The 16,640-nt window shown below is 41.4% G+C and overlaps 1 protein-coding gene across 5 annotated transcripts in view; it reads left to right on the forward strand.

Annotated features, from left to right (window-relative positions):
• SEC31B (SEC31 homolog B, COPII coat complex component) overlaps positions 1–16,640 on the forward strand; it is a 34,995-nt gene that overhangs the window by 1,934 nt on the left and 16,421 nt on the right. For 3 of the 5 annotated variants that reach the window (XM_038140608.1, XM_038140610.1, XM_038140609.1), the window contains exons 2-13: positions 2,517–2,605; positions 4,598–4,721; positions 5,546–5,741; positions 6,493–6,588; positions 7,672–7,812; positions 8,316–8,458; positions 8,695–8,794; positions 10,586–10,747; positions 12,558–12,710; positions 13,451–13,681; positions 15,110–15,184; positions 15,733–15,813. In XM_038140608.1, coding sequence (XP_037996536.1) covers positions 2,527–2,605; positions 4,598–4,721; positions 5,546–5,741; positions 6,493–6,588; positions 7,672–7,812; positions 8,316–8,458; positions 8,695–8,794; positions 10,586–10,747; positions 12,558–12,710; positions 13,451–13,681; positions 15,110–15,184; positions 15,733–15,813 — 1,581 coding nt within the window. In that variant the 5' untranslated portion in view covers positions 2,517–2,526. The remainder of the gene's footprint in view (positions 1–2,516; positions 2,606–4,597; positions 4,722–5,545; positions 5,742–6,492; positions 6,589–7,671; positions 7,813–8,315; positions 8,459–8,694; positions 8,795–10,585; positions 10,748–12,557; positions 12,711–13,450; positions 13,682–15,109; positions 15,185–15,732; positions 15,814–16,640) is intronic. The other 2 variants (XM_038140611.1, XM_038140612.1) reach the window with 1 other exon arrangement.

Below are 16,640 nucleotides of genomic sequence, written 5' to 3' on the forward strand. Positions count from 1 at the left end.
TAGCTTCTTATGCATCCCCTGTGGGCCTTCTGAAGTCTGTTGGAACCACTGCTGGTTTGCCTTTAGGGCCAGGGACACAGTGAACCTCTTCAGTACCTATGAACCAGCAGTTCTACAGTTGTTCTGTTGACATTGAGCCACTCTAAATGGAGTGTTGTTTGCTTTCCTCCATTTGGGTGGGTTACCATGACCAAGACACTTTACCTTCACATTCTGTCCTGACTTAATTTTGTGAAAAGAGAACAGTAATGATGCAGTAACTGACTTTATTATGTAAAATGCTCTATTGACAAGAAAAGCCAAACAATTGATCAATACTGTTCTGCACAATTTTTGCAGCTTATCTTTATTTGCACATTAAATGTAAATTATTTCAGCCATGTAGTCCATCCAGCACAGAGGTAAGGAGGGGGAGCTTGTACCATTTACCCAACTAAGTTTGTGATAGTTGTATTCTTCACTGATTCCTTACCAGTAGGGAAGAGATCTCTTGGCCATTGTCTATTAATGTTTGCAGGGAAGTTGCCTTCTCAAAAGCCAAGAAGCAGTGAGACCTGAGTGTACAGCCAGCTCCTACAACTGGTAGATTGTAACTGGAGGAGGAGGAGGCAAGAAGGGGACTGGTGAGGAGCATGCCAGCTGTCCTGTCCCCCATGGTGGTGGAGTCAGCTAGAGCCTTGTGCAATATCTTCTTGTTGCTAGAAGATTCACCTAAGTTCTGCTGCCATTTTCACTCGCCTCTGCCAATGAAGGGAGAAGACCTGGACAGGGTTTCTGCAGTAGTATGGGAGGCATGAGTAGGTACTGGAACATCTTCAGAGATGCACCACAGAGAGAGTGTGGTAGACCCCTAACGAGTACCCCACAAAGTGTGTACTGGAAGATTGGAAAGTAAGCTTTAGAGATTTATTATGGTAGTGAGGAGATGACCTTTCCATCTCTAATCGGAGGGGGCATGAAGAAATACTTGCACTTTTTTTATTGTACAAGAATTCTGTTCAGATTCTGTTGGGCCTTAACTAAGTTGGGGTAAGCTTGATGGGCGAATTGGCACATCAAGCAGTTGGCAGTTTGAGCTTGGGGAGATACTGCTGAGGCTAATGCTAAAAAGCATTAAATAGGTTCTAGTCAATCAGCATATCCTCCTAATAGTGCGTGGGAGAGAGAGAGAGGATCTCCTTAACTTTCTGACTCGTGAGGCAGAAGAAACCTTAAAAAGAGGTGTAGAATTATTAACTGGGAGGTCCAAGCCCAAGAAGTAATGCTGACCAAACTTCCCCCTTGTGTCGGCCCCAGGAGGCCACAGTTTCTTATGAGCCCTGCATCTGAACAGAGAGCCATGTGATACAGGTTGTGGTTTACACAAACAGTGTCAAGTAACCAGGAGAGGTTAATCACAGCAAACTGACAAGATGCAGGGGGTTTTGCTGTGCTGCCTGCTGATGGTTTTACTTTATTCACCATGATATCATCTAAGCATACAGTTCTGTTTAGCTAGAGTTAAAAGGCTGCAGTGCAGCCAAGCTTGAAAAGTTAGGCACTGCTCATGAGAGTGACCCCACTAGCCTGTGAATGTCCACACATCATTTGTGATGCTTAGAAGGCCTGTTTATGGTCAGGGATGGAACTCAGGGTGCTTTCTCTTTAGTAAGAATGGGATCCTATCAAAACAATAATTATTTGTATTGTAGTCAGTTGTCTTTATATTCAGTTTTGCAGCCTCCCACCTGTCTGCTGTTGATGTTTGATTTTCAGTTAACCTGCCACATTGTTGCCCAGCTAATCCCTCTCCAAAGACATGGGGAAATTTGGTTCCTGTTTTACAGGTGTCACTCAATCTATCCTGAGTAAATAAAGAGTTGCTGTCAGTGCTGAGATTGAAACCCTGTAGTTATTTGTGGATTACTTCTTCTCACCTTCTGCCATTTGCTGGCTTGAAGAGAAAGTCAAATGATTTTTTTTTTCCCTTTTGCGTTTTGGAGGAGCAAGAACAAAGTACATTAACTGAATTGGCACACGATAGCATTGCACTTTGTTTTCTGTTGCCACGTCACTTTTCTGCTTGGATTTTAGCCTGTCCTGAGATTCCTTCTGCTCCCTTTTTGCTTTTGTATATACTGACATTTGCTTGTTTGAGAGCAACTAGTGCTAGATCAAAATACATTTGTTTAAATTAATTTCTGCAGCTAATTTAAACCAGCCTGCAGTGAAGACTTGAGTATGTTAATTTAGATCCCTTGCTTTTTTCTGAAACTCTCCTGTAATTGGGACATATCAAAAAGAGAGCTATATATAAAAGAAAATCTGGGGTCAGACAGTGGAATTTTGAGGGAGGGGGGTTGGGGAGGTTTAATGAATTCTTAAATATCCTGATTTATTCCAGTATTCGCTGCCTCAGGAAGTAGCAATTAACGTCACTCTTTTGAGAGCAGTGTGTTCTCATCGTGTTTCTGATGTGAATATTTTCACATCAACTGTGTCTCTCTCTTCTAAACTCTGTGTGAAATTTCTTTCAGAGTCTAGAAAATGAAGCTAAAAGAAATTGAGCGAACAGCTGTCCAGGCATGGAGTCCAGCAAACAACCACCCTATTTACCTAGCAACAGGTAAAGTTCTTCACAATTTGTGAATATTAGAGTACGAATCACAGAAAAAAATTATGTAGAGTTGTATGGGTTTTAGCTTTCAACAGTTTCCACCTTGATAGTGTCTGGAAAACTTACAAGCAATATACCAAAAACATTACAGCTTTTATGCTTTTTTAAAGTAACTGGTAGAGAATTACTTCTGTGCCCAACAGTGACATTTCAAATATGATTGATTTTTCAAAGGTTGAATACATGATTTTTTTGATTTCCAATTAAGACTCCAACACTGCTTGATGTTCTGCATTACACATGGCCTGTGCCTGTGGGGGAAAAAAAGTTAATTCAAGCAATGTTTGTTTAAGGTCATTTGAAGTTGTCTGTCTTCAGTCATAATCACATAGCTTGACAATCAAATACTATAAACCTCTTCTCCCTAAAGTTGCCTGTTTTTGTTAAAATTCCATTTTCAGTACTTTTGCAAGACTTTAAATTTTATTTCGTTGATTTTATTACTTAATATCTATTCTTATAGTAATTTTATTTCCTGAAGCAGAAAGTGAGCCTGTTCACTGAGTTGGCAGAGTTTGTCTGTGTGGAGCTGACAGCTCTGGTTGTTTTGTTGGGTTTGCACGGGAGGGCTTTGGTAGCTGGAGTGGCTCCTGTAAGAAGCTGCCAGGAGCTCCCGCCGTGTCTGCTGGTGCTGGTGCCAGCCGCCTTCCAGACAGACCCACTGCTGTCCCAGGGCCAGCCTGGCAGTGGGAGTGCCTCTGAGGTAACACAGTTAACGAGAGGGAGAAAAAATGCCATGTATAACTGAAGCACAAGAGAGGAGGGAGGATATGGGAGAGAAGCAATGCTGCAGTCACCGAGGTCCATGCAGAAGGATGGGCTGGAGATGTTTTAGGTGCCAGAGCAGAGATTCCCCTGCAGCCCCTGGTGAAGACCTTAGTGAGGCAGGCTCTCACCCCCACAGCCCATGGAGGTCCATGGTGGAACAGATACCCAGCTACAATCCACCATGCTGGAGCAGGTGGATGCCAAAGGATGCTGTGGCCCTGTGGAAAGCCCACACTGGACAGGCTCTTGGTAGGGCCTGTGGCCCCATGGAGAGAGGAGCCCATGCTGGAGCAGGTTGCTGGCAGGACGTGTGACCCTATGGAGGACTGAGGTTGGAGCAATCTGTTCTGAAAGACTACCCCATGGAGGGGACCCACACTGGATTAGTTTGTGAAGAGATGCAGCCTCTGGGAAGGATTTGTATTGGGGAAGTTTGCAGAGAACGAGGCCAGGGTTTTGACTGAACCAAAGGTCGTGGCTTTAGTTTGCTTTAGATCAGGAGCTGTGTGGTTTCATAAATTGTACTGCTTTTTAATAGTCCTTTGGGCACTTTCCATGCTGTAAGCATCCCTGTGGTAACTAGGGGACAGTTTGCCTGGCAGTGCCCCACTAGGCAATGTTAAATCAACTTGTAGCTTTTATTCCATAAGAATAAGGAGAAAGAAGGAAGCTACCAATTTGTTACTGTCTTTGGGTTGTTGAGGCATGTTTAGTTGGTTACAGTTGAAGAACTTATTCTGTAGAGTAGGTTTACAAGGTCTGATTAAGACATATCATGATTGAGGAGCAGTATCCAGAAGTACTTGGGATCATAATTGTTGCTGGATTTCATTATGTCAGTGCCTTTGTATTTTAGAGAAGAACTTGATAATATCAAAAGCCATAGTTGCTTGGAGGAGGGTGCATGAGTTGCACCTCTCCCAAGAAAGAAAGTTATCTGTGTAACAGTAATGTTGGTGACCAGAATTTCCTGAAGAAATTTTCATTTCTTTCAAAGTCTTTGTCATAATTGTTGATTCTTTTTTCTGAGTTGTTCAGAGATGTCCTCTTTTGAACTGTTGCAACACCAAGGCTGTGTTGATTATGAAGAATAGGTTTTCAGTGCCTTACTCTTTTTGTACCTCATGCCTTTGATAAAAATGCCCACTTGTGTTGCCCTTGTACTTCTGCTAGGAACATCTGCCCAACAACTGGATGCATCCTTCAGTACAAATGCCACCTTGGAAATATTTGAGGTTGACTTCAGGGATCCCTCCCTGGATATGAAGCAGAAAGGAGCACTTCCTGCCTCAAACAGGTACTAGAGGCTCATACTGATGTATCAATCAATGAAAATGAAAAGGGTTTTCTGATGCAAGAAAGGAGAGCAGGAGATGTTTACAGCATATAAAGTGATCCTTTGAATCAATTGACCTCTCTTCAAAAATGGAACATTTTTGTTGATAGAGACCATATTGGGTGTAAAAGTAGAGCAGGTGGACTATTAGAGAAATCTGAAATTACTTGTGTGGTAGTCAGTCAGTAGAGACATTATGTATAATGTGAATTTGCTGGGACTAACAGTTTGTCCTGAAGACACTATAGAGAGAGCGAAACTTACTTTCCAGCTATTTAAAACAAGATGATTTCTTAGGCTTATCAGTGTAGGGATTTCTTAGGCTTATCAGTGTAGGTGACATCTGCCCCCAGTGTAAAACGCAGCCTGGATTTCTAGCTAGCAGATTTTAAAGGGCGTAAACATATTTTTCAGATAACAGCTCTGGAAATGAAGGCACATAGATCTCTTAACTAATTTTCAGTAAAGTGTAGGCTAGAGGATTTCACCCACCAAATCCCATGTGAGGTCCTAAAAGTTTTAAACAAACAACATAACAGTCAAAAAAATAGAGACAAGCTCTGCCTTTTTAAATTCCCTTGAAAAGTCGTTGGAAGGGAGCTTATTTCTTTTTTTGCACGCAAGAGCCACAGTCCTCTTAAAGGGGAGACGATTGTTTAAAGTGCAGACTTGATGGATATGTTTGGTAGGTTTAAACAGGGATGTGAGTTTTGGTAATGCAGAGGGTGTCTTGATTTCCACCAAACATCATGGCCTATGCCAGCTTTATTTCCTTCTGGTTTTAGGTTTCATAAGCTGATCTGGGGGAACTTTGGAAATGGGTCTGCAGAGTCCTCTGGAGTGCTCCTTGGTGGGGGGGATAACGGAGTCCTGACGATGTACAGCGTGCAGCGTGTCCTGGCTTCGAAGGGCGACCCTGTCATTGCGCAGACAGAGAAGCATTCAGGTCCTGTTCGAGCCCTGGACTTCAACCCTTTCCAGGTGTGTAACGTTAAGGTACCGAAGGAAAGTTAATCTCCATGTTAGAAAATACATTCCTTTGTGTATAGATTCATAAATAAATGGACAAGTTTTAACTTACGAGGCACAGTAGTTGTCCGATAAGGCTGGTTTGAGACTCAGATTTGGATTCTTTTCACAGCTTTGCCTCTGAATTCTCCTGTGACCTTGTTCAAATCACTTACCTCTCTATAAAAACATGTCTTGTAATATTGTTACATGTCAAACCATTGTCCTTTTAAAATTAAAACTTTTATTTTTTTATTTGTTCAGTTGGTGTTTAATTCAGTGGGGCTCTGATCACAGAGGACTGTAACATAAATGAGAAGTGAACAGAACATGTTTCTTGTGGTAGCACAAAGGCAAATGGAAAATTGTCTGCAGTCAGTTGTGAGAAACTTGCATCTTCTCAGAAGGAATGTCCTTGATGCCAGGCAAAGGCTCATCTGGCCAGAGACGATGGCTTCAAGGCCTGTGGCAGAATTTCATCATGGTTTACAGCAGCCATCTGCACAAAACAGACAAATTTTAAATTTGTCTCTACTCTGCCACAGTGGATGGCACGGGGGCCAGAGATGTGCTTATAATCCAGTTAGTATCTTTATGCATGCTAGTGGCTATGAAATAAAGCTCTCATCTCACTATAGAAGATTTTGGGGTTTTTGCTTCCATTTATTTTTAAGAAATCTGTGAGCAGCAATCTCAGCTGAGCATTTCCTTTTTTTTTCTACAGAATAATCTCTTGGCTTCTGGAGCCAATGATTCTGAAATTTTCATCTGGGACTTGAATAATTTCAGTGTGCCTATGACTCCGGGGACTAAATCACAGGTAAATGAGTTTTCCTCTGGGCAATACTCGTGCAGTTTTGTATCTCAGTAGGCAAGACAAAAAGATGTGTGTGGAGACATCCTAGCCTAGTCAGTCAGTCTGTGAAAGGGGAATGACTTTGAAGTCTGTCAGGAGAGAGTTGAATCAGAAGAGACTGATTGGTTTCATTCTTGGGGGTGGAAGAAGTGTTGTAAAGGCAGGGGAGGTAGACTGGCAAGCTCTGGAAGGATGCACTTTGCATGGATGGGTAAGCTCTTTGTTGATTTGAATCAAGTAACTGACCAGTTTATCTTGTGATCCAGCTGGGGCATGTGTGATGGATTAGGAAGGTTTATTGGACCTTTTCTGAGGAATGAATTTATTTCAGGCTTCAGCTGAGGCTTTTCATATCTCATGAAAGTCATATCCCTCGCAGAGCCAGTGAGCCATTAAATGCATCTTGGCTATTGCTCCCAGATAATATTTCCCGAGTTTGAAGAAGAAGTAGTTTTTGATCTTCTGATGCTTATTATATTATTCAGGGCAATCAACTCCTGAAAGTAGAAAAATCATAGTAAACTTCAGTAAAAGCAAGCCAGGTTTTTCCTCCAGTAAGTCTCCTGTTTGTTTCTTTGTCTATCTCCTGCATTGCAGTAGATACAATAACAGCAATTAGTCATGAATAGTTCATTGTTTTCCATCTCACTGCACTCCTGAAATGTTGCAGAAGGTCATCTTTCCATTTAAGTTCATCTGAGAAGTTGGGGTAGAAACATATAGGTGTGCTTAGCTGCAGTTCTCTCTAGAGTGATTTATAACACATTTGGCCAATGAAGAATCCAGTGCCTGTTCCTCAAATGCAGAGGTACTTTTCCAGGTGACATTCTGCTATAGAATTTTACTGTCCACTGTACTCTGAGTAAAGGGCTTTCCCTAGTCTTTCTGGTTAGCGCTGCTGATATTTCCAGTTAGTTGATCAGCAGTTGAAGAGAGGAATCTATGTATCATCAAATCCCTAATCCCTCAGTTAAACTATTGACAGATTCCTGTGAGTGTTCCCTCAGCTTGGGAATAATGGATGTGTGGCCTTTCCTGTCTTGGCAGCCCCATGAAGACATCAGTGTGGTGTCCTGGAATCGGCAGGTGCAGCATATCCTGTCCTCCGCTCACCCCAGCGGCAAGGCTGTGGTTTGGGACCTCAGGAAGAATGAGCCCATCATCAAAGTCAGTGACCACAGCAACAGAGTGAGTGGAGAAAAGACTGCGTTTTTAGCTAGCTTACAACATGCCACATGGGATTACAAAGCAGTGGCACAGACTCTTGGGACAAGTGGTTTTATTCTAGGAGCTGTTGGAACTCGTTCTCTTGGAGACATAGCATCAAAGCACCTCTTTTTCTTCTTTTGTGAATGAAATGGAGAAACAAGGCCCCTTACTGTTCTTAAAATTCATGCACACTTGCATTCAGTTTCTGTGTTCACAACTCATTTATGAGAAGCCCCCAACTTTCTTCCTAGGTCAGCTTTGGACATTGACTTCTATGTGGTTAGTGTTTTGTTTTTTTTGGGTTTTTTTTTTGCTGCGAAGAGACGGTAGAAATGCTTGCTGCCTGGAACAAGACATTACTGGACTTGGTTTATGTCAAGCATTCTAGGCGAGTTCAGTACAGAATGACACGGCTTTGGCCCATTCGTGCTATTGCCAACTTGCATTGCTGAATTTTCAGCCTGTGCTATTTTTGTCCCTAGATGCATTGCTCAGGAATGGCCTGGCACCCAGAAGTTGCAACCCAGCTAGTCCTTTCCTCTGAGGATGACCGTTTGCCAGTGATCCAAATATGGGACTTACGCTTTGCTACCTCTCCTCTCAGCCAGCTGGAAGGGCACACGAGGTGAGGACTTGCATGTTGTGTTGCATCTTTTCAAGACCAACAGCTGGGAGACTGGACTTAGGGGAACTATTATTTTCTCCTGGGCCTGCTTTCTTTCCCAGATGAATCTGGTTGAAGGTAGAGATGAGAACTTGCATTTCTGAGCCAAGGTGCTGGTGCATGGTGCTTTCTTAGTGACTGGATGGCAGAACAAACTATACAGGAAATATGACTGATTTCTTTCTGATCTGTTTTAGGGGAGTTCTGTCTGTTTCTTGGTGCCAGGCTGACCCTGAACTGCTGTTGAGTAGTGCCAAAGACAACCGGATCTTGTGCTGGAACCCAAGTTTGGGGGAGGTATGTAACCACAGCTATCAGTACACGTGGTCTGCTTTATATTGTGTACTACTTTGCTCTGTGTGTCCTTCCCTTTATCCTTGTGGAGTGCCAATGTTATTCCCTCAAGCATGTCTTATGCACTCTTTCTGAAGTGAATGAGTGTGGTCCATATCCAGACTGAAATAGGATTTTGCTGATACGTCTTTGTCTGGAGGTCAGAGAGGGAAGAAAACTTTAAGTTAAAATTTAGTTTCAACTATTTATGATTACTCTTGCTATGCTAATACTTTAGTGTTCTCTCTTTCCATGTGTTTCTTTTTTTTCCTTCTCCTAGAGTAGTAAGTTCATTTGGGAGGAAATTTGAAGGAGACCAAAGAGCGTATGTTAAAGAGGGTCACTGAGAAGGGAACAGTGTAGTTAAACAATGCGTGTAAACTTTATTTATACTAAAATGGTTTCACATGTATGTGCTTATCTACTCATGCATCTCAGAATTACCATAGGTATATTTAGGTTTCACCTGAATTAAAGTGGTTTAATTTATGGTTTAAAAAGATGTTTAAAAAGATGTTTAAAATTTTTTTATGCACACCCATTCATTCAGTGCGGAGATCCTGGATAAAACTGAACTTTGGACAATGCAGTTGATCTTGATGATGGCATTGGGAAAGTGCTCTAGCAATACTGAGCAAAGTCTGGATGGGAGCCCCAGGCTAGATTAATTTCATGGGACAATGTCACTCAGCTGGCCACTTTTGCCTTGGAGACAAGGAAAAAAATGAATCTGTTTTCCTAAAATGCATGCAATGCTGCTTTTGTACTTGCATGGGATTTGATGCTCACTTCATCTAGATCTCTAGTGGTTAGAAGAGATTCAGACTCTGAAACGTGCCTGATGTCTAATTTTTACAAAAATACTTTCACTGTCTTTTAGTGGAAAACTTAAAAAAAATTACTGTGACTGAAATGCATGCTGCTGTAGATTTGCGGAGTCCAAGTTCAAATTAGACTTTTATGTATAAACTACGTTAGGGAGCTCTTTTTGACTTGGTACCAGTGAGCAGCAAATTTTCAAGTGAAAAATTGGGAAGCTTTGCAGAATTAATACAGTTATGCAGAATGGCTGATCTTGTAAGTTTGAGGGAAGTATTGGTTTCTTTGGGTTTGGGGGATGTTTGATTTCTTGGGATTTGTTTGTTAGTTTTTCTGTTTGGCAATCTAGATTTTAATATAAGCAAATGATATTAATTTGCTTCTATCTGGAAAACACAGATCACGTTCCTGCAGAAAATGAAGATGTGATTGTCTATCCTTTGTTTCTGTAAACCATAAAGGAAATATGTTCATTTTACAAATGAGAGGTTTAAAGTCAAGGCTGTGTTAGTGAGTTGCCCAACATCAGGCAGGAAGTCTGTGAATCGAACTTTGGCTTTTTGAATGCTGAACCATAAACTTGTTGGCTGCAATGCCCTTCATAGTTCATGTGCAGCTATTACATTCCTCTCTTCTTGTTCTATTTTTTCTTTTCTTTAGGCTCTTTATTTTCCTTGCCACATTTGTTACTCCACACTATTCTTTCTGTTTATGTGTTCTTGCTCATGACACATTCTTGCCTCTTGACTTCTGGTTTTATTTTGGACTCAAGGTGCTGTAATTTGGTTGCAGATGCACCCTTCGAGAAGCAAAAATAATAGATTTGTATGCAATGGTGACATGTAAATAAAGTGACAGGCTTGCTGTGGGCAAGTAATTTGGGGAAAGCAGGAGGCTATTTGTGTTGTGCTTCTGTCTTCTCTCTTTCTGTGATAGGTGGTGTATGAGTTGCCTATTCGGAGTCAGTGGTGCTTTGATGTCCAGTGGTGTCCCAGGAATCCTTCAGTCTTCTCTGCTGCCACTTTTGATGGGTGGATCAACATTTATTCTGTTATGGGTGGGAACTTAGAAGCTCAACAGAAGACACAGGCTGACAAGGTAAAGTCCTGTGACCGTATTAGACCTTGACAGACTGGCAGTTTCTCTCGTGACTGCTCAGAGTGGTGGGAACACATGTGTGTAACAGGGTCACTTTTAAGCGATGCAATCTGTCCCACACACCTGGACCTATGGCTGTATGGTGTGGGAACCAGAGGCTACCTGTGGGGGGGTTTAATAATCCCACCAGATCCCAAAGAGACCACACTGGCTCTGACAAGGTGTGTAAAGAAAACCAAGAGCAAGCACAGTTGTGACGTTAAGATACATTTTATTGTTGTTTCTATTAGACTAAAAATAAGGCAGTGCACAAGCTTTTCTTGTCATTAGGTTAACATTAAATACATTGATACTAATTGATAGGATATGTTATTCTTCATTAGTTTAGAAGTTAATTTTATAAAGTGGCTTATAAACCACTATTAGCAATTTTCCTCAAGTCTTTTGACTGCAACTTTAAGCATGTTAATATTTTTGATACTGAAACCCATTACTTAGCCAATGAATAGATGAACAATTTATGAACAGATTAAATGTCACTACTGTCTAAAATTTTAGTTTTAATCTGGTGTCTAGTCTTTTAATTCCCTCCCTCTGTCCCAGCCAACAAATGCCTTACAATACAGGTTTTAAGAGAATACATATGAACTGGCTTAAGTGTTATTTATATAGTCATTTACAGCTGACTGAGTTCAGTTTCATAGGATTTGCAAGAGACAGAAAATACTTTATCAAGCAACAGCTGCAGGAGATTAAGGATTTATTTAACCCATGGAGAATTTTCTTTCTCTGCATTCTTCATGTGTATGCACCGCACTTCCACTGTTCAAAATTGGGGAACAGTAGTGTTGAATAATTCCTGAATAAATTGAATATCAAGTAAGAACACAAGCAGGAGATAATGACAGTTATGGTGACAGGGAATTTGTGACCAAGAGGTCTTTCTCTTATGAATTCAGTAGTCTCAGGACAGAAACTATTGCAGACCTGGTTATGTTATTTCTTTAAGGTTTAGGGTGTTTGATCTGTTGGATATAAGCTGTTCTTCAAGAACTATTCTTTCTTTGGAATTGGTTTTCTCTGAAGAAAGACAAGCACTGCTTGTGATTCTAAGATTTGGCAATCTTAGCTTGATCAGCCTGAGGTTGCTTGCTTTTGGGTATGCTGGTTTTGAATTATAAAGCTATTCCCTATGGTCCAGTCAAACTTGAACAGGATTATCTTTAGCAAACAACAAATCTATGCCAACAATGTTAAAAATGAAAAATGCTTGTGAACAGCATTGTATGTATGTTTACTGACTCCCTAAATGTAAGAAATCTGGCTCAGGGGCCACTTCTGTCACTCTCTTGTCTAGACAAGAAAATTTTATTTCATCAGTCTCATCAAAGCCAAAAAAGCTTGAGACAGTCCTTGAAACTAACCCGTTTGAAAAACTCCAGCAACAAAAAGGGAGATTGAATTCCTTTGTGAGAAAAACAAGAAATAAGTTGGACAACTTTTGACCATATGTTGTCATTATCTTGCATAAAACAAGTAATTTTGCAACTTCTCTGTTTGAGCTGGGTGCTAGGCCTAGCAGTGCTTTTTTAGGAAATTTGCATCTTGCTAAGGAAAAACTACTTGAAAATCTCTTAGGGTAAAACTTCCTTGAGAAAGGATTGCTGGAACTGTTTTGACATGCCATTTCTCTTGCATAGGGACTCGGTGGTATTCCAGAAGGAGGTGCTGTACTTGCCTCATTTTTCATGCTTACTCCATACAGAGAGGAATTGAATTATATTTTCTTCCTATTTCCATCTGATTCTAGATCTCTTCCTCCTTCAACAATCTGGATCCCTTTGGCACAGGACAGAGCCTTCCTCCTCTGCAGGTGCCAGAGCAAGTAACTCAGACCACCTTGATTCCACCATTAAAAAAACCACCCAAGTGGATTCGGAGACCTGTGGGGGTTTCATTTGCAGTAAGTGAACGGAGCTGACAATGCAATAGATATGTTGTCTTGTGACACAATCCTTTGTTTTGACTGAAGAAACCTGTATCTTCCTGTTGCTAGTTGTTTTAATGCCTGTTTAAGGTGCATTGTAGTGTCCCATGAAGTGAAGTTTGTTTACTCTCAATATTCAGATATATTTTCAACAACAGAGAGTCCTGTAGTGGAGAATGGGAGATTATAAGTACAAGTTAATATAAGAAAAATTTGTAAAAGCTATCCTTGAAAGCTAGCATGCATTCCCATTCTCCTCTGTCTCTCTCTTTCCTATCCAGGCATTTAATTTTCCTCACATCTTTGCTCCTAAATTGGATGGCTGAATTGGATTTTTAGCCTGTTGCTTGATTTGTTCTTTGTCTGTCTAGTGCCTGCTCTTCACCTGATAGTTTTTATCATTGCAGTCTGCCTCTCCATGTAACAAAGGAACTAACAGTTCTGTTCAAGGGTACTTTTTCCTCTGTGCCTCTCTGGCACTTGCAATTGGCTAGGCTTGATTGGATATGCACAAGTGTCAAGTTTATCAGTGTTCAGTTCAGCTGAAGGGCTAGTAATGAGAGCTCCCTCAGTGTTCATACCATCCATGCACACTGAGCTCTTGGGTTCCTTGTGGTCACTGCTGGAACTTGGGTCTGTCTTGCTAAATGAAGAACTGAGTAGCTTTTACCTTTGTGTATAAGAATACTTACTGTGTCTCCCTCTGTCATTCTCAGTTTGGAGGAAAACTGATTACCTTTGGTCTAACCAAAGCTCCTGGACAGCAAATGCAGCAGACTTATCCACACCAGGTGTTCATCAGTCAAGTCACTACTGAAACTGAATTCCTACTCCGATCCAAAGAGCTGCAGATGGCCTTGCAGTCAGGGAACCTCCTTGATTACTGCCAGGGCAAGATCCAGACAGCCAAGTTCCCATTTGATGAGAACCTTTGGAACTTCTTGAAGGTAGGATGGCTGTGGTGAAATACAGAGGTCAATTCTTCTATGGTCCTGGGGTGGAATGTGGTCCTCTCTAACCCTTTATGTTCCTGTTCTTTAAAATATAAATTGGAATTGAATGAATATACTTCTTATTTTTCTAAAGAAAGTTTAGGTCTTGGAGGTTGTCTTGTATTTCATTAGGAGTGATCTTTTCAGTGAACTTGTCTGGGCTTCCTGAAACAGGATCTTTTCAACTCAACACACTGCCAAGCTATATCTGCCTGCAACCTGTGGAGCTGTACATTATTATTTTTCAAGGTGAAGTCCAAATGGACAATGAGATACACCAGAACAAAGGAGAGAGCTGTGGTGGCATGAGGACTGACTAGCCTTCATGGACAATTTGGTAGCATGAGAGTTTGGTAATAAGAAGAGGTCGTCCTTCTGAAGAGGCAGGGCTTAGTCTTGACAGTGGTTTACAGACACTTGTTGCAGACTGTGTGGAGGGCAAAATATTGAGATATTTGCCACAGTATTATATTTGTGTGGGGAATCTTGAACGGGATGGCCAGCTGTTTTATCTAGGTGGTGAAAGTGGTCTCCATTGCAACAATGCCTTCAGTTGCATTAAATGGGACACATCAAACTGTCATTTTGAGTCTCTTTTTATAACCCATCTGGTGTGTGGTCCTGAGAGACCACTCCAGCACATAAAGGATATATTACAATATTACAGTTGATTGTCTTAAACTACAAACTAGGCTTCTGTACAAAAGTGTCCTGCAGCACCATTCCTGCTTCTGCAGGAACAGTTTCTGAAATGTTTACACGTATCTGTAAACATTTACTGTTTACATGTACAGTTTGATCATTTGTGTAGAAAAAGCAGCATGGGACTTAACTGAGACAGACAGATTCTCATTGCAGAATGTAAATCATGCATTAAAGCATATAAATAGTGCCTATCAATTAGGCTCCGTGCAGCCTTTGGGAATTTTTGGGAGTGTCTGAAATCCTCACCCAAGGAGCTTCTGTAACAGTTAACTAATTCTTGTGAATTGGCTAGCAATTCAGGCGACCACCTTGTCTCAGTTTCATCCAGATTCAAATCAGTCAGTTTTCTCTGTGAAGAGATGAGCTTGGCAATTCCTTGATTATCCAGAAAATTAATGACCAAGTACACTAGGTATGGATACAGTCGTGGTCTGGATACACAGTTGTATCTCAGTTGTAACTGTGGCATACTTGAGTTTTGCCCTTTTATCACGATTATAACTTAAATTCCATACATCTTTCCACGGTAGTTTTTAGGTGGACTTTTCATAGTTCAATTCTTTATCTATAAACTGAGCTCTAAACTTTGCTGCTGCCAGAAGCAGCTAACTGTTATCAGTGTGTAGATGTCTATGATATTACATATTTTTTGTCTTTTTAATATCTATTGGGACTCAGGTGAATTTGGAGCAGGAGTCCAGGACTAAACTTCTCAAGCTGCTGGGCTACAGTAAAGAGGATCTGCAAAAAAAGGTAAGGGGTATTTCCAATAGATAGAAACCTTTACAGGACTAAAGCTGCTGCAGGAGGGTTGCAGGGTCCTACTGGAACTGAGCAAGTGATCTCACAGCACACAAATGACCAAAGTGTGTGAAATTTCAGCTGGGAGTCACATGAAGTATATCCCACTAAAAAGCAAATGCAAGCACTTGTAACGGTGTAGCCAAAGGGGTCTTGAGCCCAGTTATCTTGCTTTGTGTTGTTGGTGCACTGGGAAATGTTCAACAACAGTGCAGTTGTGAGAGCTTCTTTTAGCGTTCAGCTCTCTGCATCTCAGGGGATTCTTCAACCAGGAAGAAGGTGACAGGTGGAGACAGTCTGGCATAGTACTGATGGATAATGTTCTGAAAAGGATAAATAGTCACTGATAGGCAGCCAGCCAGGAATAGGGTGAGGTGGAAGTTTTCAAACAGGTGAAAGAGTTGGGGGAATTGTGTCTGGGGCTTGCCAGTCTCTTGGTAGTTTTGCTGTCCAGTTGCTTGCTTTGCTTTACTCTCTGTGTGTGTCTGTTACTTTCCTAGATTGCCTCATGTTTGAGTAATGGGATCCCAGATAAACAGCCCCTTCCTGAGGCAGGTGATACAAATGCTGCACCAGATCAGGTATGTCCTGTACATCTTGCCAGCATTGGAGAGCAGAGGAGGGCAGAATGAACTGGAAGGCCTAATTCCACCCACAGCTTGTTGGGCTTGATGCCTGCATTGTAGAGGGCAGTTCACAGGCCTATCAAACCCTCACAGGGTCAGACTAAATGATAATAACTTTCTCTTCTGGCTTTAAAACTAACCAGTGAACAGTGAAGGACTCCTGGCTATTATTCCTGCAAGAAGGTTTGCTTCACCTGTGTTGATTTCTTCAGTGGTAGAATTAGCCTCACCCCCGCTTAACTTAAGGCTACTGTTCTGGATTTCCTCTGTGAAGCTTCTGCTGTGGTATTTCTTTCTTTTTCACCTCTATCCTCTGAAATGTATTTTCACATAATTTGGCATGTCCATCTTCAGATGCCTTCCAAGGCCTGGTTCACTGTAAACTTTTCTCCTCTGAGGTATCTAAAACTTATATCCTCTGATTAGTAATCACCTTCACAAGCCTCAAACATGGGCTGAGATATTCTAGGAGTAGCAATTGTGTCCTGATTTCAGTAAAGCACCATGCATGGCTGTGATCCAGCCTGTTATTTACAGATTTTATTTGTTCTTGTCTCTCTTCCATCCAAAATAGTTCAGCTTGCTCAAGGGCTGACAGTTGAGTTGATGAATGCTGCCCAGCAGTGCTGTTGGCATTGCATGTCTTGCACCATCAGTGTCCTAGGCTTTGCCAATTGCAGCACTGCTCTTGCTGCTTCCCTTGTGAAACTGTGCAGATTGATTGCACAGTGACAGGAGTTTCCAAATTGAAATTAGATTTATATGAGCATGCACAACCAAAT

Source organism: Motacilla alba, chromosome 6 (assembly GCF_015832195.1).
Source record: "Motacilla alba alba isolate MOTALB_02 chromosome 6, Motacilla_alba_V1.0_pri, whole genome shotgun sequence".
In the NCBI taxonomy this organism is placed as follows: Eukaryota; Metazoa; Chordata; class Aves; order Passeriformes; family Motacillidae; genus Motacilla; species Motacilla alba.